Source organism: Phoenix dactylifera, chromosome 11 (assembly GCF_009389715.1).
Source record: "Phoenix dactylifera cultivar Barhee BC4 chromosome 11, palm_55x_up_171113_PBpolish2nd_filt_p, whole genome shotgun sequence".
Taxonomy (NCBI): domain Eukaryota; kingdom Viridiplantae; phylum Streptophyta; class Magnoliopsida; order Arecales; family Arecaceae; genus Phoenix; species Phoenix dactylifera.
Window position 1 is genome coordinate 26736375 of NC_052402.1, and position 25869 is coordinate 26762243.

Genomic DNA, 25869 nt, shown 5'->3' on the forward strand with positions numbered 1-25869 from the left:
AGCAATACCAGAGGAAGACATTAATTGTTGTCAAAAAAAGGCGGTAATTAATTACTGATCCTATTGACCAAAACTTTTATTTCCGATCAATAGTATATGCGTCTTATAATTTTTGGTCCCTAATAATCATTTTATTATTTAAAAATCTCAAAGATACCTTCACGACCCCCACCAGTTTGGTTACAGTACGTTGATGATTCTTGATTTTATGAGGTTCCCCACGTGAATGCATTCTGTTAAGAAAATTTTTCAAACATGTCCACCCAAAATTTCTTCTTTCTTCACGTACGCATTGCCCTCAATCTCTTGTTCCCCATTTAGCTACTTCCTTGCTTCAAACAATCAACTCTAAAAAATCCCTCTTCTTATTCTATTAATGCATAAAAGATGTTCGTAAAGAAGAATCATCTCCACACGCACGTCCACCCCAAACCTCATCTTTCTTCACACACACCTGTCCCAAATCTTTTATTCCCCGTTTGCCAAGTCTCTTCTTCTCCTTTTGGTTACATCCTTTCTTCAAACGTTCAACTGAAAGCAATCCTTCTTTTTAGTCCACTGATGCATACAAGAGGTCCCTAAAGAAGAATCATCCCCACATGCCCGTCGACCCCAAATCTCATCTTTCTTCACGTATGCCTGCCCCAAATTTTTTCTTCCCCATTTGCAAAAGTCTCTCCTTTCCAAATTTTTTCTTCCCCACATTATATAGGTCAATTGATATAGTAAAATATACACATTGAGAATATGGCGTGGAATTGATGTATCATCAAGCTTGGCATGGGAAGGAGGTGGCTATAAAGGAGCTTTATGGTCAGGTCACTATCTTATGACCAGATATGTTGGTGTTACGATGCCATTTTTTAGGCCAACCCCGACAGTATAGCAGAGTATGAAACAAATGTAGGTCGATTCACACTCCTTTTCATTTTATTTCATACTTTTTATCACGGGTTTCATCAAAGGACGTAGACCTTTGATTTTCATGGATAGAATATTTATAAAACATAAAGATAGAGGTGTACTACGTGGCGCCACTTGCAAAGATACAAATGATGATATATTCTTGTAGCTTATGGTGTGGTGGATACAGAGATTGATGATGATTGGGAGTAGTTTTGTTTGTTTTTGGCTAAATCATTATGCATTAATCATTGATCTTCATAACTCTAATAGACAATATTAACTAGCAGTGTATAAGAACAATCAAACAAAAAGGGTTATGAATTATAATGAGAAGAATATAAAACCATTTCATGACTTGTAGATAATAACATAGATTCAATCATGACAAAGAGTTTTGTTATGCATGGACAAGAAGTTTGGAAGAGATTTCATGCTGTAATTTGATATATTTTTGGCTCTTGTAAGTACCATCAACATATTATGTAAAAGAGACTATACTTCACTATTGATAAATAATTTTGGTATTTCCGCATGCTAGCTAATTCCAAATTGACATCCCATCCAGTTGTTTTAATTTTTTGAAATCCTTGAACCCGGTAGGCAAAACCTTGGGAACGTATTTATTGTCCTACATCAAAGTAAGGACAAATACCAAAATATAGGAGACATCCCAAAATTATTTTGTGAGCTCCACCAACTTTACTGGCAAGGTGATGATAAGCTTCACTCATCCAAAAGTGTCCATTATTATTAGAGACATAAAATCCTCCACAGCTTCCCGTAAAATCATACTCTAAGACTTGAAACATGTAAGGAACACTACTCGTTGTTATAAAGAAGGCCTTTACAAATCAATGATTTCATGACTTGTAGATATGCACATATTTGTTCTATTCTAAGTACTATAAGCATTCAAATCAAGACCCTCTCTACTGGATAGATTCAATTATTCTAAACAAACATTTGTAAGCTAGTAGATAATAACAATAATGTGAGTAAAAATTGGGTTTGAAAAATATGCAACTAACATAGAATCAAAGATGAGGCTGGAATGATTGATTCACCAAGCTGGAGAGATGAGAGAGTCAAGGAAGGCAAGAGAGACGACAAACGTCCTTGCACATCGGAGATACAATAGGGTACATTCACGCACACTAAAGAGAGGGTGAGAGGGTGAACGGAGGGGAGAGGTGAGGGAGTTGTCGCAGGATGGAATTTAGCACATCAAGGCTAGAGAGATTGGGTATTCATGGATTTTGAGCAGTCGGGAGAGTGGAGAAGTCAGGAGGGTTAGGCAAGAAGGGTTAGAAAAATATGGAGGGCATTTTTGTCTTCGAGTGATCAAAAATTAAAAAGAATTTAACCTATGTACTGGGTGCTATAAAAATAGTCCACAGGGGTTAAATATTAAGGCGCGGTCCACTAATGGATTGGCTATTAATTTCTTCAAAAAAAAATGACAGTTCTGGTGAAGTCTTCCAACCTCTGTGAAGAAAGAAAAATGTGGTGACTTGAGAGAGGGAAAAGGGTGGGAGGAGATACTAAGTGTGAGAATCGGGCCGAACTGGAACTGGTTTGGATCAAAGTCGGCAGGGCAAGCCATTTGATTCATAAATTCAAAAAAAAAAGAGATAAAGCTTTGGAAACAGAGGATGTGATCATGATCCACTGCTAAAGAGATGGTGGTTGTATGGATGACCACGAACACACCACGATGACTCGAGAGGACTCTTTGGAGTTGGCACAAATGACGGCCGACTGTTAGGTCCGCCACCAATGAATGAATGGCTGAGTTTATCTTTCATTGAACCAACCTTATCTCTTTCCGAAAATTTTCTTTAAATCTCCCTTCAATCGTTGTGTTTGAACACCACTGAGTCTTTCTTCCTTTCTTCTTCACTTCCGGTGACCGTCATGTCGCCATAATCGAGCTTTGCTATCCCCAAAACTCCTTCTCTCTCTCTCTAAATCTGATTACCCTGTTTCGAGATCCATCACCTCTCTTTTCGTCGGAAAACGTCAGCACCGCAAGATCCATTGCCACCGCAGCTCGCTAGTGAGTGCTCACTCTCCCATTGCCCATTTTGGTTGAGTAGATATCACACGAGGTAGCTAAGGGGCACTGCCCCATTCATCTTTTTCTCAACTTTTTCTGATCACCCAGCCGTCGCCGCCATCCAACCTTAAACCAAAAATATCATCATGTTTTGTTGGTAAATTTTTATTGCTTATTATTAGGTTAAATTACAACCTTCTTATATATTCAAGGCTTCTTCTAGTAGTTGCAGGCTAATGAGACACATCTAAAGTAATGTGAAGGGAGAAAAAGTTAGATACTTTATGAGTAGCTTTTCTTCATGGTAAAATTGAAAATAAAATTATGAAGCCTTATTAGTTTGTTTCATTTAAGCTTCACAATAAGGTCACATATTTTGTGTATGCTTGCAATTTATGTCCTCCGTATCTTATCATCAAAATCTTCCAACATTAATATCAAATTCTTCTAATATTCCCCCTATAGATATAGAAAAATAAACTATTTTAAATAAACTAGCAATAGTTTTATTATAATATTTCCAATATGTGTGAGAACCCCTATTATTTCTTTGTAGCTGAAGTTTGCTAATTTTATGATATTTGTTCTTGCAGATTTAGGAGTTTTTCATAAAAACATTTCAGCACATACATCATGATATGAATATTCCTTTGAGTGAAGATAATTAATCTTTCTTATTATGAAAGTTAAAAAAATGATAATAATAAGATAAGCATCTATCATTTAATTATCTCACAAAGCAATAAGGTGAAACAATGTAATCAAAGGCAAAGTTTACCTAATGATGTCTCTAAAGCACATTAAAAATTCCCCATATTGACCTTCTACTTACGAAAGAAATCCTGATCATATCTGAGTATAATATTAAATATCATGTAAACATTGGGAGTTCTATTTGGTCCTCAAATGTGCGGATATTCTAATCAGATCTAGAAGCATATATTAATTTTTGATGTGTCATTCTCCTTATGGCAATGGATAAATCTTTTTCAATAATAGCTTTTTCATATTAACATATGGTTGACCCAAGTCAAGTCAGATTTCTTTTAATTAGTCAAAATTTCTTTTAATTAATAAATTCGATCTAACTCAGAAGCCTTAATTTGATCAGGTGGAAATCCAGGTCCAGATAGCGTGGAGGCATGATCGAGACTGGATCTGTTGCATTCAAGTAACCGCGAACCTCACCTCCGGATGAAATTCATATTTTGATCCAAGGGATGATTGAGATCTCTAAATGTTAGATTAGTTTTGGTATTTAATAAGGTATTTAATTCTTTTAGAATTTTGGACGATTTTCCAAATTGGTGGATTTTGAGAGAGTTAGTGCAAAATTAGTAGGTTACCTTTACTCTTGGTATATTTAATCACAACATGATATGATATATATTATTTGAAAATTAATCTATTTCAATTATGTTTAAATTAAGTCTTGTATATATGCTGCATGAAATTTAATATTGGATTAAGTATGATATAAAATACTTGGGCATAATTTATTACATGGATAAATGTGTTGATACCGTATATAGATAAATGGGAACATGCACATGGATAAATACTTATGCTATTATTGGAAGAACTAGATATAAAAAAAGTGTCGTATGTTGCTTTAGCTTTACTTTCCACTAAACACTCAACTGAAGCATGCTAATATGCTAATGGAAGCAGCTTGAGAGCTACAGTCCCTTGCACCCCTGCAAGTTATGGAGGATTTGATAGACCCATCTATCTCATATTCAAATTGTAAACCTTGTGGGAGATATTGTAAAGTTTGCTGCGCTGAAACGAATTCGGGGACAACCTCCAAATATATTAATGTCAATATGACAGAAACCTTATTTCCTAAGAAGGAAAATTAGCACATTCTTCTATAATAAATTACTGTGAAGATAATTAGTTGGAACAATCATAGTCTTAGGAGACCACATACTATAATATATTCTTAGCATCTCATTAACTTCCAAAGGGTTTCAGACTGTTTTAGAATTCAAACCACGAGAGAAGTCCACCTAGGAGACGTGTCCCACTCCGATTCAGATTAGGATTCACTATCAGGCTAGGATTTGCTAAAATAAGAACCCCGAAACCTCTACTTATAATCCCGACCGCACTCCTCTCCTCTCCCACAGGAAGCTTCATTGCTTGGCTACATTACGGAAAGAGATGACGAGAATTTTACAGAAAGCAACAGCGATCGGCTCTCCCAAATGACGTCATGAACAGAGCTTTCAATTTCGGCGACACTACCATGTATGTCAGTGCTTTGCTCAAGGGGAGAGGTTTGGAAGCATCGGCAAGGTTTGTGGCTCCCATTAGTGTCCACCTTCACGTCTACGAGTTCTGTGATGGAGGTCTAAGCTTGGCTCGCCCCCCAGAGTCCACCAATTTTTCCGCATATCTCCGCAACCTGGTGTATCCGCAATATCTCAATAATATGGTTCCTAAAATCCTTTCCAATACGCGCTACAACGATCTTGATGCCCAGCACTTCTAGCAGGAGAGCTCAACGTATACGTTTTCGGTGTTAGCCTGGATGCCTTACTTGCTGGAGTTGAAGAGCTGGAGATAAACGTCGAGATATGTATCCACGAGGCTTTCGTCAAGGCGCTGGAGGTAGTGAAGTACAATGGTGTTGGAACTAAGTTTCAAGAGAACGGGTTCTCGATATGCTTGGAGGAGTTTGAGTTTGAGATGGAAGTGACTCAAATGCCTTGCAAGCACGTCTTCCATGGTGGCCGCCTCACTCAGTGGCTGGAGAGAAGTCATCTTTGCCAACTCTGCCATTATGAGATGGCCATCTAATGCGAGGGGAATGGGAAGGAGCTGGCCTAAATTTTTTGGCATCTATTGCTGTATGTTCGTTTTGAGAGGCTATAAATTCTTTTCCACTTATTGACTTGCCAGGATGGCCTAAGTTCACATTTATGATGGCTGTTGCATTAGACTATTTCTGATATGCGGTTTGGTTATTTTAAAATTTATTTATTATTTTTTTCTTTTTTTGAGTAAAAACTGGCTTATAGTTTATTTCTTTGCATGCCATCTAAATTCAATATTAAAAAAAATCTTTTTTTCAAACCCTTTTTTTTTTGGTGTACTGACGTCTCACTACATCAGCCATGAGTAAATTCAGAATAATCACAAAGCAAAACATGCTCTAGTGCCACCAACACTCGCTCCATACCTTTCCATAGGACGACCCTAGAGTGGTGTGCTACAAATGAGGTGACCCAGTCCGCCGCACTGTTCGCCTTCCGAAAGACATGCATGGCTCAGAAGGAGTCCAGCTCACCTAGAAGATGGCAGATATCATAGACAAGAGGGTGTGGATCTAACTTGACATGCCCGCTCCGAATCCAGTCGACCACTGTCGTCGAGTCTCTCTCAAGTAGGACCCGTCGAGCACCCAAGTGCACTCTGGCTTGCACGGGGCCCTCCTATGCTGCTCGCAACTCCGCCACCGGGACAGACTCATCAAAGGTACGTTGTCCTCTAGCTGCAATCAGCTTGAAGTCGTAGTCTCTTATCATAAAATCCACACCGCATCTGCTACTGCTCTCTGAGATGCTACCGTCAAAATTCACCTTGAAGAAATCAGGAGTGGGGGCTCCCAGGATACCATTGGTATCATCGCATACCTAGACGTTGTTGGAAATCCACCCATGCTGCAGAAATTTCAAAAAAAAATTCAGATCGCAGCGGAAGGCATGCGCGGGATCCCGTTCATCGCATGAACGTATTTCAAAATCATCGTTCATAGTTAGATTAGGATTAATTACTTTTCATACAAGATTAGAAAGATCAGATCTTCACCTTGTGCGGGTAGATGATTACCACAAACTGATGATCGTGGTATCTGATGAAGGTTCGCTTGAAGCCGCATACGCATCCGGCCTCTACGGGTATCCACACGAAGCAGAGGACCGATCAAAGCTTTCTTGTCTCCCCGAGGTGCTAGCTCCCTTGCAGAGACAAATTTTGATGGCTGATATCCTCTCTTTGAATCAACCTTTGATTGTGCTTGGGAGGAGGAAGAAGAAGGATGGTTCTAGGAAGAAGAACAAAGGCTACTCGCAGCCTTTTCTTTCTTCTTCGCGTTGGAGCCTTAGAAGAGAGGAAGGAAGGGAACACGCCTCTTCTTATTTTCCCTTTGCTGATGGTGGCTGAAAACCCAAGAGAGGAAGGGTGGCTCATGGCTGGAAGAGGCGGAAAAAGATTACCCTAGGGGTTGGCCCTTTACCTCCTTATAAAGACATATGGAGCTCCTACATTTTAGGAGCTTCATGTTTTTCCTTTTGGAGCCAAGAGGAGGGGCGCACGCCCCTCTTCTCTTCTCTTTGATTTCGGCCAAGGGAGGGGTGTACGCCCCTCCCTCCTCATCCTCCATCACGCATGCCCCAAGCTTGATCTAATCAAGTGGGGCGTGGGGCCTAATCCTAGGTGGTTTTAATCCTTTTCCAAAAAGGACTAGGTGCACCTATTTGTATCCCTTCAAATTCTAATCCAATTACGATTCAATTGAACCATGACTCAATTGAACTCTTCAATCCTAATCCAATTAGAAGTCATTTAATTAATTAGACTAAAATTAATCAGGACTTAAGAAATCCTAATCTAATTAGGACTTGTTCAATTTTAGTCCTAATCCAATTAGGACTCTAATTTGAATCCGAAGTCCTAATCTAATTAGGACTCTAGGAATTCTACTCTAAGTAGGATTCTAATTTAAATTCCAAATCCTAATTCAATTAGGACTCTAGAAATCCTACTCCAAGTAGGACTCGTGTTTAAGTTCAATTAATCAAATTCCATTATTTCTTCTTCAACTAATTATCAATCGAATTGATTATTCATGATTCATAATCACAATTCAACCATTGGATCAGTCAGTGCTTCTAATGTGTGTGACCCTATAGATTCTATTCTGTCTGGTAGTGAGATATATTGCAATCTCTATCACAATATCATTGAAAACTTCTTTTAGTGGGTTGGAACAATTCCAACTCAACTCATTAGAGATCATCGACCATCGAGATAGTCCCTGTGAGTCTCACCATCCACCAGTGACACCTAGCAGCATGTAGTTGCTACCCAGCAGAATGAAATGATGAACCTCTAGGTGCAATTATCGTATGATACAGCCCTTCTATCGTGGATCCCTACAGGACAGAGGTCATGGATAACTCGTCAAACCCTATCGTCTGTCATATGTCTAGATTTATTCGACTTAAGTTCGAGAGTGGAAAACTCTTTCTCCACTGTATATGTTGCCCCAGCCGAGGTCTTACGAACTCAGTCTTATAAATCACATAGGATCTCTCCTTATCTACCAAGATCGATAGATTTCTTGTAGGTGCATACTCTACTCCTACAGTGAACCTACTGCAGTCAATCTACACTACAAGGATCCGTATATCTAGAGACCATGTATACGTGCAGTCAAACTATAATAACCTCACTGTGAGTAGCCGAAGCACCGCAGGTCATAGGACCAGTCACACTACTGCAACATCAAGCAAGTCACTGACGAGTGGATAGACATCCAAGTGACTTATTGTCTTGGTCACACTCAGTATCCTTGTTCTCTAACAAGCACCTGCACTATCACTTCAGTATGCCTACACTATGGACTCGAGTCTCATCCATCCATAAGGAAAGCGACCCGTGCACTGATCTCATCGGATCGATCACCGTCCTCGTGATAATCCATTGATCAGGAGTATTTTAGAAAATAATCACCAATGATACATCGCTCAAATTCTCAACTCTTGAGAATATGCATCATCATCTTATTAATTCCTTGGATGATTCGTAGATACATAAACAATATGAATGAAAAAGATGCCCATTTATTATTTAATAATAATAAAGTTAAGTACAAAACTATGTTTCAGAATTAATAATGTATCAGCTATATTGGCTTCTAGGGCATATATCTAATAGACGTTGTAGTCCGAATCCTTCTCTAGCAGCTAGACAAGCACTTAGGCGTTAAAATGAGGGAACTCTTTGCTGAGGAAGAAATCTCATATGAAATATAAAATGATGAAGAAAAAAATTCTCGCCCTAAATATAATTTTTCGTGGCTTGTTGGTCAAACAACATATATCTGATATTTAACACGAGTTCACAACCATGCAATCAGCATGAATTCAAGACTCAGATTTTGAAAGCCTCAAAGCCTCTAACATTGTAGCAACTCGGGACCTCATCCAAGAAGGCTAGCTAGAAAGTATCATTTGGGTTCCTTGATCCTGTATAAGTATCCAAGATCTACAAAGTAAATAATCGATATGGGACTAAACACACATCCGAATGAGTCCTCACATACTTTTTCCATTTATTTGTGTTGTTGTTGCCCATATATGCAGCCCAAGAGGGGGGTGAATTGGGTTTTAAAACTTTTTAACTAAATGCAGCGGATAAACTATAGTTTTAATTTGAAAGCTAAAGGTGATGAAGCAAAGAATGAATGATGACAGAAGCAGAAACATAAAGATATAAGCACACACACAAACACAGAAAATTTATAGTAGTTTGGTACAATCCACACCTACATCCACTCCCTAAGATTCTTGAAAATTTATACTGTAATCTCCTTGATTACAGTGCGGTCATTTTGCGAGCTCACAACCCAACTCGTTGTTTTTCTGGGATCACAACAAACCCAACTGGTTTTCATAGGCTCACCAACCAAAACCTTAACCTATTTGTTTTTCGGGATCACAAACAACCTAACTAATTTTCACAAGCTCACCAACTAAAATCTTAACCCTTGTTGAATCCTCCGATTCAACAACTTCCAATTCAGGTTTGGAAGAATATTTAGCAGTTTCAGAACCATTGAAACTGTTACAGCAGAATAAAAGCTAAGTAATAAATACTGTAACAATGTAAGTAAAGCTTCAAAATAAATGAAACAATAAATGTAAATCTAAAGCTATGAAGATGGTCGTTGGTTGTAGTTGAATGTTTTGATTGTACAACAGCAGCTTGTTGAATATCCTAGCTGATTTCCTCGCAGAATGGATTTTTTCTTTTACGGCTCTCTTGTGAGGATTTGATCTTTGGAAGCTTGAATATTGGGTTTTGGATTTTCCTCTTGTTCCTTTCCCTCGTCTTCTACCTTTTCTCTTGGTGTTCCTTTGAATTTATAGGCTACATATTGAACAGAAAGTACCAAATAGCCGTTGCATCAAGAAACTATCCGTTGGCGCCAGCAAAAATACTGTTGAAAGTAGCCGTTGGAGTTGTCAGGATAATAGGGGTCGTCCCTCCAAGTTCAGGGATCATCTCATGTGCTTAAGGGGACGGCCCACCAAGCATAGGAGTCGGCTCCTTTATTTGGATCATACAAATTTCCTACGCTAGCCTCAAAGGGTCGACTCATCAATGTCGGGAGTCAATTTATGTAGATAATGGGTCACCTCCTTAAGTAAAAGGGTCGGCTCATTCCTTCAGTTCATATAAAGTTCTTGCGCTTGCCTCAAGGGTCGACTCTTCAATGTCGGGGGTTGACTCGTGTAGATATTGGGTCGACTCCTTAAACACAAGGATCGGCTCATCTAGTTCCTCTCAAGTGATGATTCTTCTCTATTTCTCTTGAACTACATGCGGGTCGACTTTTTAAACAAAAGGGTCAGGCTCACTCAGTTTTCAGATAGAATTTTCAGGATTTTTGATTTTGTTTTTCTCGATTCTTTAGAGTTTGTAGGTGCAATTTTCATCTTGAAATTTAAACCTTCACATTTAAGCCAACTTCATTAGAGTACATATTTAACTCAATTATTTTTGTGATCATCAAAATTCATCTTTTAGGATTAACAATCTCTTCCTTTTTGATGATGACAAAAATATTGAGTCTAAAAGAATTTTGCAATAATATTCAGAGCAATTTTGCAATTAGGTTCAGAGCAAAACACAGAGCATTCGGAGTATACAACAAAATTTAGTATGAGAATACTTTTGTAATAAGGTTCAGAGCACGGAAAAAAATATTTAGAGATTTTAGGATGTGCATTTTTGAATCTTAAAACTTTCAATATGTGAATTTTATATGTTTATGAGAAAATCTCCTCCTTTCTAATATGATCAGGTAATTATGCTTCTCCCCCTTTTTATTATAAGAGTTTAAGTTGAGCAGGGGTTTTTAAAATTCTTGATACCCCTATTTCTCAAAACAAATTATTTTTTTCTTCCCTCTTTTTTGAAATTCTTTTACTCTTTTACTTCTCCCTCTTTTGAAATTCTTTTACTCTTACTTCTAATTCTTTTTCTCTTTCCCTTTTTTGAAATTCTTTTACTTCTCCCCCTTTGTGTTATCAACAAAAGGGTGAGATGTTAGAAATCTTTTTACTTTTAGTTCATTAATGAAGCATTAAGAGTTAAAGAGAATAATTAAATAGAAGGTTTAGATTTGATGGTAATGCTATCAGGGCAGTAATTAGGGCAAGTAATTGATGAATCTTAAGCAGTTTGGCCAAAGTTTAAGAAGATTATTATCATAGAGTTGATTATGCATGAGAGCATTTTAATTTATAAATGGATCAGAGCTCATAAAATGTATTAGAGTCTCTTTTAATCGAGTCTTCTTCTAGTAGTTGTAGGCTAATCAGACACATCTAAAGTAAGGTGAAGGGAGAAAAAGTTAGATATTTTATGATTAGCTTTTCTTCATGGTAAAATTGAAAATAAAATTTAGTTTGTTTTTTTTAGCTTCACAATAAGGTCACATATTTTGTGTATGCTTGCAATTTATGTCCTCCATATCTTATCTCAAAATCTTCCAACATTAATATTGAATTCTTCTACTATTCACCTTGTAGATCTAGAAAAATAAACTATTTTAATAAAATAGCAATAGTTTTATGATAGTATTTCCAATATGTGTGAGCATCCCTGTTATTTCTTTGTAGCTAAAGTTTGCTAATTTTATGATATTTGTTCTTGCAGATTTAGGAGTTTTTCATAAAAATATTTTAGCACATAAAAACATTGCAGGTGGAAATCTAGGTCCAGAAGAAGGGTTAGAATGGCAGATTCGGCTCCTTGGGAAGTACCAAATAAATGACTACTCGAATCAGAGTTTTGAGCATAAAGATTCCACTGACCCGCAAAAAGTGGTTCCAACCCTTGAGGATACGGTAATACTAATCGAGACCGGATCCGTTGCATTCAAGTAATTGCGAACCTCACCTCCGGGTGAAATTTATATTTTGATCCAAGGGATGATCGGGATCTCCGAATGAAAGATTAGTTTCGGTGGTTTGGACCTAGACGAGACTCTACCCAAGGATATTTCAAGTGGTTAACAATGCCTTATATAAATTTAATAAAGTATTTAATTATTTTAGAATTTTGGATGATTTTCCAAATTGGTGGATTTTGAGAGAGTTAGAGCAAAATTAGTAAGTTACCTTTACTCTTGGTATATTTAATCACAACATGATCTGATATATATTATTTGGAAATTAATCTATTTCTATTATGTTTAAATTAAGCGTTGTATATATGCTGCATGAAATTTAATATTGAATTAAGTATGATATGAAATACTTGGGCATGATTTATTACATGGATAAATGTGTTAATACTATATATGGATAAATGGGAACATGCATATGGATAAATACTTATGCTATTATTGGAAGAACCGGATATAAGAAGTGTCGAACGTTGCACTAGCTTTACTTTCCACTAAACACTTAGCCGAGGCTAATATGACTATGGAAGCAGCTTTAGAACTACAGTCCCATGCACCCATGCAAGTTTTGGAGGATTTGATAGACCCATCAATCTCATATTCAAAATATAAACCCGGCACAAGATATTGTAAAGTTTGCTGCTCTGAAATGAATTCGAGAACAACCTCCAAATATATTAATGTCAATATGACGGACACCTTATTTCCTAAGAAAGAAAATTAGCACATTCTTCTATAATAAATTGCGGTGAAGATAATTAGTTGGAACAATCATAGTCTTCGGAGACCAGATGCTAGAATATATTTTTAGCATCTCATTAACTTCCAAAGGGTTTCAGACTGTTTTAGAATTTAAACTACCAGAGGAGTCTGCCTAGGAGACGTGTCCCGCTTCGATTCAGATCAGGATTCACTAGGATTCGCTAAAATAAGATCCCCAACACCTCTACTTATAATCCCGGCCGCACTCCTCGCCTCTCCTGTAGGAAGCTTCGTTGCTCGGCTGCATAACGGGAAGAGACGACGAGAATTTTACAGAAAGCAACAGCGATCGGCTCTCCCAAATGATGTCATGAACACAACTTTCAATTTTGGCGACGCTACCATGTATGTCAGTGATTGGCTCAAGGGGAGAGGTTTGGAAGCATCGACAAGGTTTGTGGCTCCTGTGAGCATCCACCTTCACGTCTACGAGTTCTGTGATGGAGGTCTAAGCTTGGCCCGCCCCTCCGAGTCCACCAATTTTTCCGCGTATCTCCGCAACCTGGTGGATCCACGATATCTCAATAATATGGTTCCTGAAATCCTTTCCAATACACGCTACAACGATCTTGACACCCAGCGCTTCTGGCAGGAGAAACTCAATGATGAGAGCACAAAAGTGCAATCGTCAGACCATTTTAATTAGCATTTTAGCTAATCATTTAAAATAAAATTAACTAATTAATGTTTTATTTGTGCAAGCATCCCACATTCCATGTCCAGGTTCAACCGAGCCCAACTGCATCGGACTTCTCTTAATTCCCACGGCCATCATCCTGATGAAGTTGAGTCACTACCGGCTGCCATCCCACCGTTGTCTCAGCCCAACTTTGATTCCAGCTCCCAATCGCGTGCATCAGCGTATCATTGATTCTGGTATGGCACCAACTTGACCCATGCACGTCACTGCCAGCACCCCATTCGGAACTCTAGCCTCCCAAATTAGCAGCCATCAAGGAGCCACCTCACAGAAGGAACCCCACATCATCCCGTCCGGGCTCCTCCGCATCCAAGCGTCCGTGCCAGCTCTTCTGAATCCCATCTCATCCCGTGATCCCAGCATGGCCCGAAGAAGCAAGCCGTGATCGTTTCCTCCTCTTCTCCCGTCGCTGCTAGCTCTCCCATGCCATGAACGCCCCAATCCGACACCCAAAGAAGGAAACACATCATCCAGATCCCAGCACCCGGATCCACGTCTCCTCCTCTTCCAAAGCTTCCGGATTAGCACTCCATCCTAGCTGCTCGTGAAGCCCCGTTGATCGCATCTGCCTTCTTCTTCCATCCTGTCGATCCCGCGGCCAGCCTTCCGGATTCGAAGCGTCATTCACGTCCAGCCGTTCGTCCTCCTCCTGCTTCCAATCCGGCACCCAAAGAAGGGAAGAGCAACGATCCCGCGTCCGTGAAGGAAACCCCAGCATCCCGGATGACACGCAACCCTTCCATTTCTAGCACCCCAGTGATTTTTGTGGCATCTCCTCTTCCGCGTGCGATCCCGGACGATTCGCCTCCTCCCAGCAAAGATCCCAACTCCAGGGGGGTTAATCTATAAAGGGAGGGGCCATCGGCAGAGGAAAGAGGGAGGTCGGCTGGTTCAAGAAAGAACAGAGGAGGGAGGAGCTTAGGAGGTGAGCTCGGTTGGAGGAAAAAGAATCAAGAACAGAGTGCTCTGTTCTTGGAAAGAAAGAAAGAAAAAAAGAAGAGTAGTTTATGTTGAAGTCGCACTGTGGGAGAGGAAGGGATTTTCTCAATTTTATTTTATTTTTTTTATTTGCAGAAGACAGGAGCATTAGGCTTCATCTTCAAATCTTTTTTACTTTTTGTAATCATTTTTTTTATGAAATCAATCAATTTTCTTCCATGCAATCCTTGTTCTAAGTTTAGTTCAATTTTTCTTTTTTTTTAATGCAATCTTTTAATTTTTCTTTCATGCAATATATAAAATTTTCTCTTATGCAATTTATGTTCCAGGTTTCAATCTTCTTAGCACTATTTTCATCTATTTTAATTCATGCCAAAGTTTTTCTTTGAATAGTAAAATATTTTATTAAATTTATAAATGCTCTTCTACTCCAAGTATTTGTCTTTTCGTTATTTTCAAATGAAAAACCTTCTCTGGTAGACTAGAGAATCATTTAACATCCTCAAAGTAATGTTTTTCTTTTATCATTCGAAAATCAATTTCAAATCCGAGTGAATATTTTTATTTTTAAGCAACTCCAATCGCCTCCCTGTGGATCGACCTCTTACAACCACTATTCTTCGAGTAGAACAGACAAGAGTAAAATTAATTTGAACTTTGTTTGTCGGTTCTAACAACGATCTGTTTAGCATATTTTTAGGTAAACAGGAATCGGACAACAGAATTTGGCGTCGTTGCCGGGGAGGCAAATCGAGAAGCAAGAACGATCACGAAGATCAAATCAAATTTTGGATGCCCGGAGTGAACGCACTCCGGTAGTAAGTTTTTATTTTTATTTTTATTAATTTTTCTTATTTTGATAATTTCTAGTTAATAATTTCGTAGTTGTTAAATTCTGAAATTTGAAATTCGAAATTTAAAATTCAAAAAAAAATTAAAATTTAAAAAAAAAACAATTCCAAAATTCTAAAATTCAAAAAAAATTTAAATTCAAAATTTGAATTCTAAGATTCGAAATTTGAAATTTAAATTAAAAAAATAATTAATTAAATCAAAAAAATAAAAAAAAATTATTATTTTTGCTAGTAATTGATAGGGTGAAATCCTCCGAGGTTATCATACCTCTATTGGGGCTCCTCACGGCGTAATCTCCAGAGCTTATTCAACGGGCATTCGGAGATTGATTGACACATAAGGATTGTGTTTAGTTTACATTCAAGTTATTGCTATATAAAAATTAAAAAAAATTTAAAAAAATAGTAAATTAAAAAAAATTGCTTGCTCATTTAATCAGTACAACCTAATGACATTGCATAAACTTTAAAAAAATTATTGAATATTTGCTGCATTTAATATTAAGCATTTGCATAAAAGAATTTAAGGGCAAAACCCATTAAAAAGATAAGGTCGGGAAGTCATTTCCTGTCCTTAGCCCAAAAATCACCACCTTACATCCATATCCTAAGCCAAATTAAATTAAAATCAAATTAGACGTTGGCCTTAGGATTTTCGAGCTCAATTAGGCTCTTGGAAAGAAGCGGCTGAAAGCCACTCCAGTGAGGATTTAGTAATTGGTGATGTCTAGAAAAGTTTTACAACAGTGAGAACTATTACGGGTATTATGGTATCGGTGTATCCCTTCTGGTACCACCACACACCTCGGGACTTTCCTGGTCACTGGTTACTGGATCGCTTAACTGGTAAGCTCAAGCTTAATCTGAAAGGGAGATTAGGAGCTGTCTAATCTAGAGAGAATTTTAGAAACTTTTTAACTTGATAAATTTCTGTGCAACTAGATTTAAGAAGCTACTAAACCTCACTTAATTCTAAGACTAATAGGGTCAAATTGTTGTGTGGTGTTGGTTGTGGTCATCTGTATCTAGCCCTTCTCTTTTTTTAGGATTTCGTTCATTTTAGGAGTCAAATCTAATGAATTGTTGATAATGTATGCATGGTAGAAGGTCATTAAGAGATAAGTTAACCCCATTTGATCCTGAGATTGACAGAACTTTTCATCACATGCGAACTGTAAACCAATCATCGATCTCTACAATGGGTGAACATATTAGAACTTTGAATGAGTTGTTTGCACCCGCATCCGTTAGTCCCCCTACTTGCATAGTATTACCAATTAATAATGCAGCCCAATTCGAGATTCGGGCTGCAACAGTAAACATGTTACCCAAGTTTTATGGGTTCGAGAGTGAACAACCCTATTTCATCTAAACAAATTTTTGACAATCTGTCAAACATTTAGAAATCAAAACTTAGATGAAGAGGGTATTAAATTAAAGTTGTTTCCCATGACTTTAGAGGATTGTGCTGCTGCATGGCTGTATTCCCTTGCTTCAAATTCCATCACATCATGGGAACAATTATCTAGGAAGTTCATGGCTAAGTTCTATCCCATGGTAAAAACTGAAAAAATTAAGGATGCCATCAGAACTTTTAGAGAAAAATCCGAGGAGGAATTTTTCCAACTTTGGAAAAGATTTCATGATCTTTTGGTCAAGTGCCCGCACCATGGGCTTGATAAGAATGCCAATTAAAAGCATTAATCTAGCATATAACCATGAGGAAGGAACCTTACTTAGACAAGGGGATACTAATATATTAAATGGACTTTATCAAGGGATCAATGGTGAAAAGGCTATTATTGAATTGTTTTATAAGGACATGGAATTTTGTTGGATCTAGTCCACTTCTTTTATAAAGGACTAACTCCGGCACATAGAAACATGATTAAGTCCATGCACAAGGGTAGGTTCATGAACCAAACCCCGGATCAAGCCTATGAATTTCTTGTTGACTTAGCCGAGAACGCCCAAAATTGGAGTAGCTATGGTGAGGAAGTAAATAGAGATGAGTTCGGATCTAGAAAATCAGGTAATTATGAAATGAAAGCAGACCCAGAACTCAAAAATATCATGTCCAATCTGGTGACTGGAATGAACAACTTAAGCAAAAAGTTTGATGCTTTCACTGTTTCCACTAGCTCGAGTTCATATAAAGAGTTAAATCCCATCATGAAAGTGGATCACGAGTCACATAGTTTATGTATCTTGTGTAACAGTTCTGAGCATCTAGTGGAGTGTTGTCCTAGTTTACCCAACATTAAGGCTGAGCAGGCAAATGCTCTAAACTCATATAGTGCCTTCAAGAAGTCCACTCCTAATTCATTTAGCCCGGTCTACCACCCTGATAATAGGTTCCACCCAAATTTCTCATACAAGCAAAACGAACCTTTTCAGCATCAAGATGGTCCACCAGGTTTTCAGAAGAATTTTTTCAGGATAGGTCCCTCACAAATAAATCAATCATTGGCTCCACCTATTCCTACTTATAGTGCCCCTATCCCTCAGCAAACTACATCATTGGAAGCCATGATGGCTAACATGATGAAGCAGCAACAAGACCTCATCCAACATCAATAATAGACCCACATGGCTCAAACCCAGAATAACCAATTCCATGCGCAAGCGATTGCAAAACTTAAGGTTAGTCTAAGCCAAATAGCAAACTCTCTAGGGGATAGAAAGAAAGGTAAACTACCTAGTCAGCCAGTGCCTAACCCTAGTAGGCAACAGAATCAAGGGCCGAGAGGCCAGTTTCAGATTGATTCTAATGGAAACCCTATCCATGAAGTCCAGAAAATTATCACTTTAGGGTCTGACAAGCAAGTGGACAATACGGTTCAACTTTCTGTACAAGAAAAAGAAGAAAAGCATGAACCGAACCCTACTCAGAAAAAGGCACAAGAACAGGGAACACAAGGAATAGAGGAGAAACCAATAGAGACGTACACACCTAAGGCTTCCTTTCCTAGTAGACTACAAGACTCAAAGAAAAAATCTCAGTACGATAAAATCATGGAAGTCTTTAAAAATGTCCAAATAAATTTACCCTTCCTAGATGCCATCAGACAGATCCCCTCCTATACAAAATTCTTAAAAGACTTAACCACGGTGAAAAGGAAAACCAGTATTCCTAGGCAAGCTGTGATGGCGGCACAAGCCTCATCTCTTATTCAACAATAGATTGCCCCAAAATACAAGGACCCTAGTTGCCCCACTGTTGAAATTAAAATAGGAGAAACCATCATTCGGAGAGCCCTATTAGACTTAGGAGCAAGTGTAAACCTATTACCCTATTTTGTCTACACCGAACTAGGTTTGGGGGAATTAAAGCCCACAAACATTACTTTGTCATTAGTAGATAGGACTGTGAAGTATCCTAAGGGAATTGTAGAGGATGTAATTGTAAAGGTAAATGAGTTTTACTACCCTGTGGATTTTGTAGTCTTCGAAACTGGACCAGTGAAAAATTCAGGTAGTCACATCCCGATAATCCTTGGTAGACCATTTTTGGCCACTTCAAATGCTGTGATCAGTTGCCGAAATGGGATAATGACCTTAGTATTTGGAAACTTGACCGTCCAACTCAATGTCTTTCACAGTAGTAATCAACCATCTGAGATGGATGATTTAGAAGAAATTCATATGATTGAAAACATAATCAGCAAGTCCTTCGAGGAATCAAGTTATTCTGATCCACTAGAAAAATGTTTGGCCCAATTCAGTCAAGATTGTGAGGAAGGAGAGACGAATTAGGAGGTTAATGCATTGCTAGATTCCATTCCTGTAATGGATACTAGCAGATGGGCTACTAAATTTGAATCATTACCTATACCTGAATCCCAGCTAGTACCTTCAAGTGTCAAACCTCCCCAGCTTGAACTTAAAGATCTGCCTGAAAACCTAAAATATGCATTTCTAGGGGACAACAACACCTTACCTGTTATTATTGCATCAAATTTAACTGAAGAACAGGAAGAGAAGTTGTTAAATATCCTTCAGAAAAATCAAGAAGCGATCGGATGGTCTATAGCTGATATTAAGGGGATTAGCCCTTCTGTGGTCCAACATAAAATTCATCTAGAAGAGGATGCAAAAACCTCTAGAGAACCACAAAGGCGACTTAACCCAGTCATGAAGGATGTGGTTCTAGCTAAAATCATTAAACTCTTAGATGCAGGGATTATATATCCTATTTCTGATAGCCAACGGGTGAGCCCAGTTCAAGTCGTACCCAAGAAATCTAAAATTACTGTGATCAAGAATGACCAAAATGAGTTAGTCCCAACTCGAATCCAAACTGGATGGCGAGTGTGCATCGACTACAGAAAGCTAAATGCCATAACTAGGAAAGACCACTTCCCACTACCCTTTATTGACCAAATGTTAGAACGTCTAGCTGGCCACTCTCATTACTGTTTCCTTGATGGTTATTCTGGATATAACCAAGTTCCAATTGCACGTGAGGATCTAGAGAAAACCATATTCACCTGTCCTTATGGCACTTTTGCCTATCGTCGCATGCCTTTTGGGTTATGCAATGCACCGGCTACATTCCAGCGGTGTATGATGAGCATTTTCTCCGACATGGTGGAGAAATTTTTAGAAGTTTTTATAGATGACTTTTCTGTATTCGGATCTAATTTTAATGAATGTCTCCATCACTTGACCCTTGTTGTAGAACGATGTAAAGAGAAAAATTTAGTTCTTAACTGGGAAAAATGTCATTTTACGGTCCAATCAGATATTGTTTTGGGACACATTGTGTCACAAAGGGAAATCGAGGTGGATAAAGTCAAAGTAGAACTAATTGCCAAGTTACCACCTCCCAAAATTGTTAGGGAAGTCAGATCCTTTTTAGGGCATGCGGGTTTTTACCACCGCTTTATCAAGGATTTCAGTAAATTATCGAAACCCTTATGCGATCTGTTGGCGAAAGATGCTATTTTTAATTTTTCGCCAATTTGTATAACTGCTTTCGAAAGACTAAAGTCTGAACTAACCTTAGCACCCATCATAAGGTCCCCTGATTGGAATCTACCATTTGAAATCATGTGTGATGCATCTGATTATGCCATAGGTGCCGCCCTAGGTCAGCGAGTGAGGAAGCTTCCCCATGTGATTCATTATGCGAGCAAAACTCTGAATGATGCCCAACTCAACTATTCTACCACTGAAAAAGAGTTGTTGGCTGTTATCTTTGCTCTTGATAAATTTCGTCCCTATCTAATAGGATCCAAGGTCTTTATTTATTCTAATCATAACGCCCTTAAGTACCTTCTCACAAAGAAGGATGCCAAGGCAAGACTCATTCGTTGGATCCTATTGCTTCAAGAATTTGATCTTGAAATACGAGATAAAAAGGAACTTGAAAATGTTGTAGCTGACCACTTATCCAGATTAATTGTTGAATCATCTGGAGAATCCATGCCTGTGTCCGAGACCTTCCCTGATGAACAATTAATGATGATTTTCCATACCAATGTTCCATGGTATGCTGATGTAGTCAACTATCTAGTTACTGAACGAATGCCCAGTTCATGGACCAAACAAGAAAAATTCCGCTTTCTAGCTCGTGTAAAATGATATTTTTGGGATGAACCATACTTGTTCAAATACTGTCCTGATCAAATCATCAGACGATGCATCCCTGAACACGATCAAAGAAATGTCCTTTTCTTTTGTCATGACCATGCTTGTGGTGGTCATTTTAGTGGGAAGAAAACTGCTGCAAAAGTTTTGCAGTGCGGATTTTATTGGCCCACACTTTTTCGAGATGCGCATGACTATTGTAAATCTTGCGATCGATGTCAACGATTAGGAAAACTTTCGAGAAAGAATGAGATTCCCCTAAACCCTATCTTAGTTATAGAATCTTCGATGTTTGGGGTATTGATTTTATGGGTCCTTTTCCTATATCGTTTGGGCATCAGTACATTCTTGTGGCAGTTGACTATGTATCAAAATGGATTGAGGCTTTCGCGTGTAAGACCAATGATCACAAAGTGGTGATCAAGTTTCTTAAAGAATCTATCTTTGCTCGTTTTGGCACCCCTCGTGCTATCATTGGTAATGGGGGGAAACATTTTTGTAATAAAATCTTTAAAGCCCTTATGAGAAAGTACAACATTAATCACAAGGTCAGTATACCATATCATCCACAAACAGGTGGACAAGTCAAAATTTACAATCGGGAGATCAAGACCATCCTTGAAAAAACTGTTCATACATGTCGGAAGGATTGGTCTCTTAGGCTAACAGATGCACTGTGGGCATATCGAACGGCTTACAAAACACCAATTGGAATGTCTCCATAGAACTGTCTATGGCAAGGCCTGCTATTTACCTGTCGAGTTAGAGCACAAGGCCTATTGGGCGATTAAAAATTTCAATTTCGATCTTGACAAAGCGGGAGAACATAGGAAGCTTCAACTCGATGAGCTTGAAGAAATTAGAAACAATGCCTACGAGTGTGCCAAGAAGTACAAAGATCGCATGAAGGTCATGCATGATAAAATGATCATTCGTAAGGAATTTCACCAAGGACAAAAAGTCCTTCTATATGATTCTCGATAACATCTATTTCCTGAAAAACTTAAATCTCGCTGAACTGGCCCATACACAGTAGAGAAAGTGCACCCGCATGGTGCAGTAATAATATGTAATACCAAGGATGGTAAGTCCTTTCAAGTTAATGGACATCGTTTAAAACCATATCTTGAGTATCTGAGTCCAGAAGTCGAGGAGACACTTCTGATCGATCCTGTTTATCATGAAGGAATTAGAATTGTCTGGCTGAAGACATAAAACTTAGCGCTCTTTGGGAGGCAACCCAACATGTAAATATCTTCTATTTAAAAAAAAATCAATAAATTACTAACATGCGGTTTGGGAATTTTGCCCCAATTTTCAATTTACCCACCTATATCAGGTAACTTCTCCTCTGTCCTCTTACTGCTTTAAATTTTCTTTAATATTGAGGACAATGTTAGATTTAGGTTTGGGGGTATTCTTAAGCATTTGGAATTTTATTAAAAAAAGTTTTTAGTGAAAATTCTTGGAATAAAAAAAAATTCTAATTTCTTTACAACACACAAGGTATATAAAATCTAAGAGCCCAATGACTAGATCGGAAGTAGTGCAAAGTGAGTTCTTTTTATTAAGTTCCTTTTAGTGAGTTGTAAGCTAATTAGTGCTTTGAATTTCACAACACATCTGGCCTGCATTTTCTAAGGTATAGGGTCGACATTGTGTTGAGAATATGGTAGCAACCTCGAATCCTGATGAACCATCTTTTTCTTATCCAAAAAAAAGAAATCATATTTGGTAGATTTAGTCAGGTACATCGAAAAGGGCTACCTATTGTCAAAGGTCAGCAGGTTTGTGATGAGGAACCCAAGCATAGGTCCGTAGGGGAGTCTTAATGCCCGACAGCTCATTCCAACTGGTGTGAGAATTGTCGACTAATTGCTCGCTACATAGAGGAATCATCACAGGAGTAAAAGTGCACAATATATACATTATCATTTCTCTTTCATGCAAAAAAAAAGAAAAAAAATATGTATATTGACCTTAAGAAAGACAATAGTGTGAAAGCCGTCGTTGAAAAAATTCGAGTAAACTAAAATATTACATATAAAGCCCATGAGGTATTAAAGTAAACATCCACAGCTTTCAAAATCCTGCAGATAAGATGATTTTGAATCAGCAAATAGGTCTTGTCCGACCAATTCTTGGAAACTACTAGCATTAGCGATATTTTGGAGATCCAAAACCTTAGCTTGTGCATGGTCCAAGCATCACTGAGCACTCAAGTATAAATAAATCTTACAACTTCCTAACGAAAAACTTAATGACTTCAACTTAAATTGCATACTAACCTAGAATTTGGGCTACTTAGTAATTAAAACCTTGTGTGCTTTTTCTTATCAGTTATGTACTTGAAATTAGACTTTCATTTCATAAAACAAATTTTATTTTGGGATTGAAGTTTGTGGGTAACTTCACTGCAAACCCTCACGAGAAAACACTCGTCCACTAGAGAAACCTAGGGGTTTAACGGCTTGTTGCACGTGCTAAGTGCAATCGTAATGCTCTACGAAAGTGAGTATTTATTTTAGTTCATGTATATTTATATATATATAATAAATAAAACTTTTGCACTCTCATTTTATCATTGTCGTACTAAATTGCTAGAGACTAGCAATAAGCTGGTTGTGGGGTGTGATGAGAGCACAAAAGTGCAATCATCAGACCATTTTAATTAGCATTTTAGCTAATCATTTAAAATAAAATTAACTAATTAATGTTTTATTTGTGCAAGCATCCCACATTCCATGTCCAGGTTCAACCAAGCCCAACTGCATCGGACTTCTCCTAATTCCCACGACCATCATCCTGATGAAGTTGAGTCACTACCGGCTGCCATCCCACCGTTGTCTCAGCCCAACTTTGATTCCAGCTCCCAATCGCGCGCATCAGCGTATCATTGATTCTGGTATGGCACCAACTTGACCCATGCACGTCACTGCCAGCACCCCATCCGGAACTCCAGCCTCCCAAATTAGAAGCCATCAAGGAGCCACCTCACAGAAGGAACCCCACATCATCCCGTCCGGGCTCCTCCGCATCCAAGCGTCCGTGCCAGCTCTTCCGAATCCCATCTCATCCCGTGATCCCAGCATGGCCCGAAGAAGCAAGCCGTGATCGTTTCCTCCTCTTCTCCCGTCGCTGCCAGCTCTCCCATGCCATGAACGCCCCAATCCGGCACCCAAAGAAGGAAACCCATCATCCAGATCCCAGCACCCGGATCCACGTCTCCTCCTCTTCCAAAGCTTCCGGATTAGCACTCCATCCCAGCTGCTCGTGAAGCCCCGTTGATCGCATTTGCCTTCTTCTTCCATCCTGTCGATCCCGCTGCCAGCCTTCCGGATTCGAAGCGTCATTCACGTCCAGCCGTTCGTCCTCCTCCCGCTTCCAATCCGGCACCCAAAGAAGGGAAGAGCAACGATCCCGCGTCCGTGAAGGAAACCCCAGCATCCCGGATGACACGCAGCCCTTCCATTTCTAGCACCCCAGTGATTTTCGTGGCATCTCCTCTTCCACGTGCGATCCCGGACGATTCGCCTCCTCCCAGCAAAGATCCCAACTCCAGGGGGGTTAATCTATAAAGGGAGGGGCCATCGGCAGAGGAAAGAGAGAGGTCGGCTGGTTCAAGAAAGAACAGAGGAGGGAGGAGCTTAGGAGGTGAGCTCGGTTGGAGGAAAAAGAACCAAGAACAGAGTGCTTTGTTCTTGGAAAGAAAGAAAAAAAAAAGAAGAAGAGTAGTTTATGTTGAAGTCCCACTGTGGGAGAGGAAGGGATTTTCTCATTTTTATTTTATTTTTTTTATTTGCAGAAGACAGGAGCATTAGGCTTCATCTTCAAATCTTTTTTACTTTTTGTAATCATTTTTTTTTATGAAATCAATTAATTTTCTTCCATGCAATCCTTGTTCTAGGTTTAGTTCAATTTCTCTTTTTTTTATGCAATCTTTTAATTTTTCTTTCATGCAATATATAAAATTTTTACTTATGCAATTTATGTTCCAGGTTTCAATCTTCTTAGCACTGTTTTCATCCATTTTAATTCATGCCAAAGTTTTCCTTTGAATAGTAAAATATTTTATTAAATTTATAAATGCTCTTCTATTCCAAGTATTTATCTTTTCGTTATTTTCAAATGAAAAAACTTCTCTAGTAGACTAGAGAATCATTTAACATCCTCAAAGTAATGTTTTTCTTTTATCATTCGAAAATCGATTTCAAATCCGAGTGAATGTTTTTATTTTTAAGCAACTCCAATCGCCTCCCTGTGGATCGACCTCTTACAACCACTATTCTTCGAGTAGAACAGGTAAGAGTAAAATTAATTTAAACTTTGTTTGTCGGTTCTAACAACGATCTGTTTAGCATATTTTTAGGTAAACAGGAATCGGACAACACTCAACGTATACATTTTCGGTGTTAGCCTGGATGCCTTACTTATTGGAGTTGAAGAGTTGGAGATAAACGTCGAGATACGTATCCACGAGGCTTTCATCAAGGCGCTAGAGGTGGTGAAGTACAATGATGTTGGAACTAAGTTTCAAGAGAACGGGTGCTCGATATGCTTGGAGGAGTTTGAGTTTGAGATGGAAGTGACTCGAATGCCTTGCAAGCATGTCTTCCATGGTGGCTGCCTCACTCGGTGGCTGGAGAGAGGTTATCTTTGCCCACTCTGCCGTTATGAGATGCCCATCTAGTGCGAGGGGAATAGGAAGGAGATGGCCTAAATTTTTTGGCATCTATTGCTGTGTGTTTGTTTTCAGAGGCTATAAATTCTTTTCCACTTATTGCCTTGCCAAGATGGCCTAAGTTTACGTTTATGATGGCTGTGACATTGGATTATTTCTGATATGCAATTTGGT

General features: G+C 38.5%; 2 protein-coding genes across 2 annotated transcripts; both read left to right on the forward strand.

Moving 5' to 3' along the window:
* The first annotated feature begins 5180 nt into the window (after nucleotides 1–5180).
* Nucleotides 5181–5767, forward strand: LOC103696698 (E3 ubiquitin-protein ligase RING1-like). The gene is made up of 2 exons (XM_039132149.1): nucleotides 5181–5316; nucleotides 5451–5767. The coding sequence occupies exons 1-2, from the start codon at nucleotides 5181–5183 to the stop codon at nucleotides 5765–5767; spliced, it is 453 nt and encodes a 150-aa protein (XP_038988077.1).
* Nucleotides 5768–13272: 7505 nt separating this feature from the next.
* On the forward strand, nucleotides 13273–25704 carry LOC120112568 (E3 ubiquitin-protein ligase RING1-like). Its single transcript, XM_039132150.1, has 2 exons — nucleotides 13273–13548; nucleotides 25384–25704. The coding sequence occupies exons 1-2, from the start codon at nucleotides 13273–13275 to the stop codon at nucleotides 25702–25704; spliced, it is 597 nt and encodes a 198-aa protein (XP_038988078.1).
* The last annotated feature ends 165 nt before the right edge of the window (nucleotides 25705–25869 follow it).

Excerpts from the sequence above, each read along its gene's own strand:
- LOC103696698 (XM_039132149.1), top strand. The coding sequence starts at position 5,181 with ATGAACAGAGCTTTCAATTTCGGCGACACTACCATGTATGTCAGTGCT. Across the intron at positions 5,317-5,450 it reads CTACGAGTTCTGTGATGGAG|CACTTCTAGCAGGAGAGCTC; the intron begins GTCTAAGCTTGG and ends CTTGATGCCCAG.
- LOC120112568 (XM_039132150.1), top strand. The coding sequence starts at position 13,273 with ATGTATGTCAGTGATTGGCTCAAGGGGAGAGGTTTGGAAGCATCGACA. Across the intron at positions 13,549-25,383 it reads TCAATGATGAGAGCACAAAA|GTAAACAGGAATCGGACAAC; the intron begins GTGCAATCGTCA and ends GCATATTTTTAG.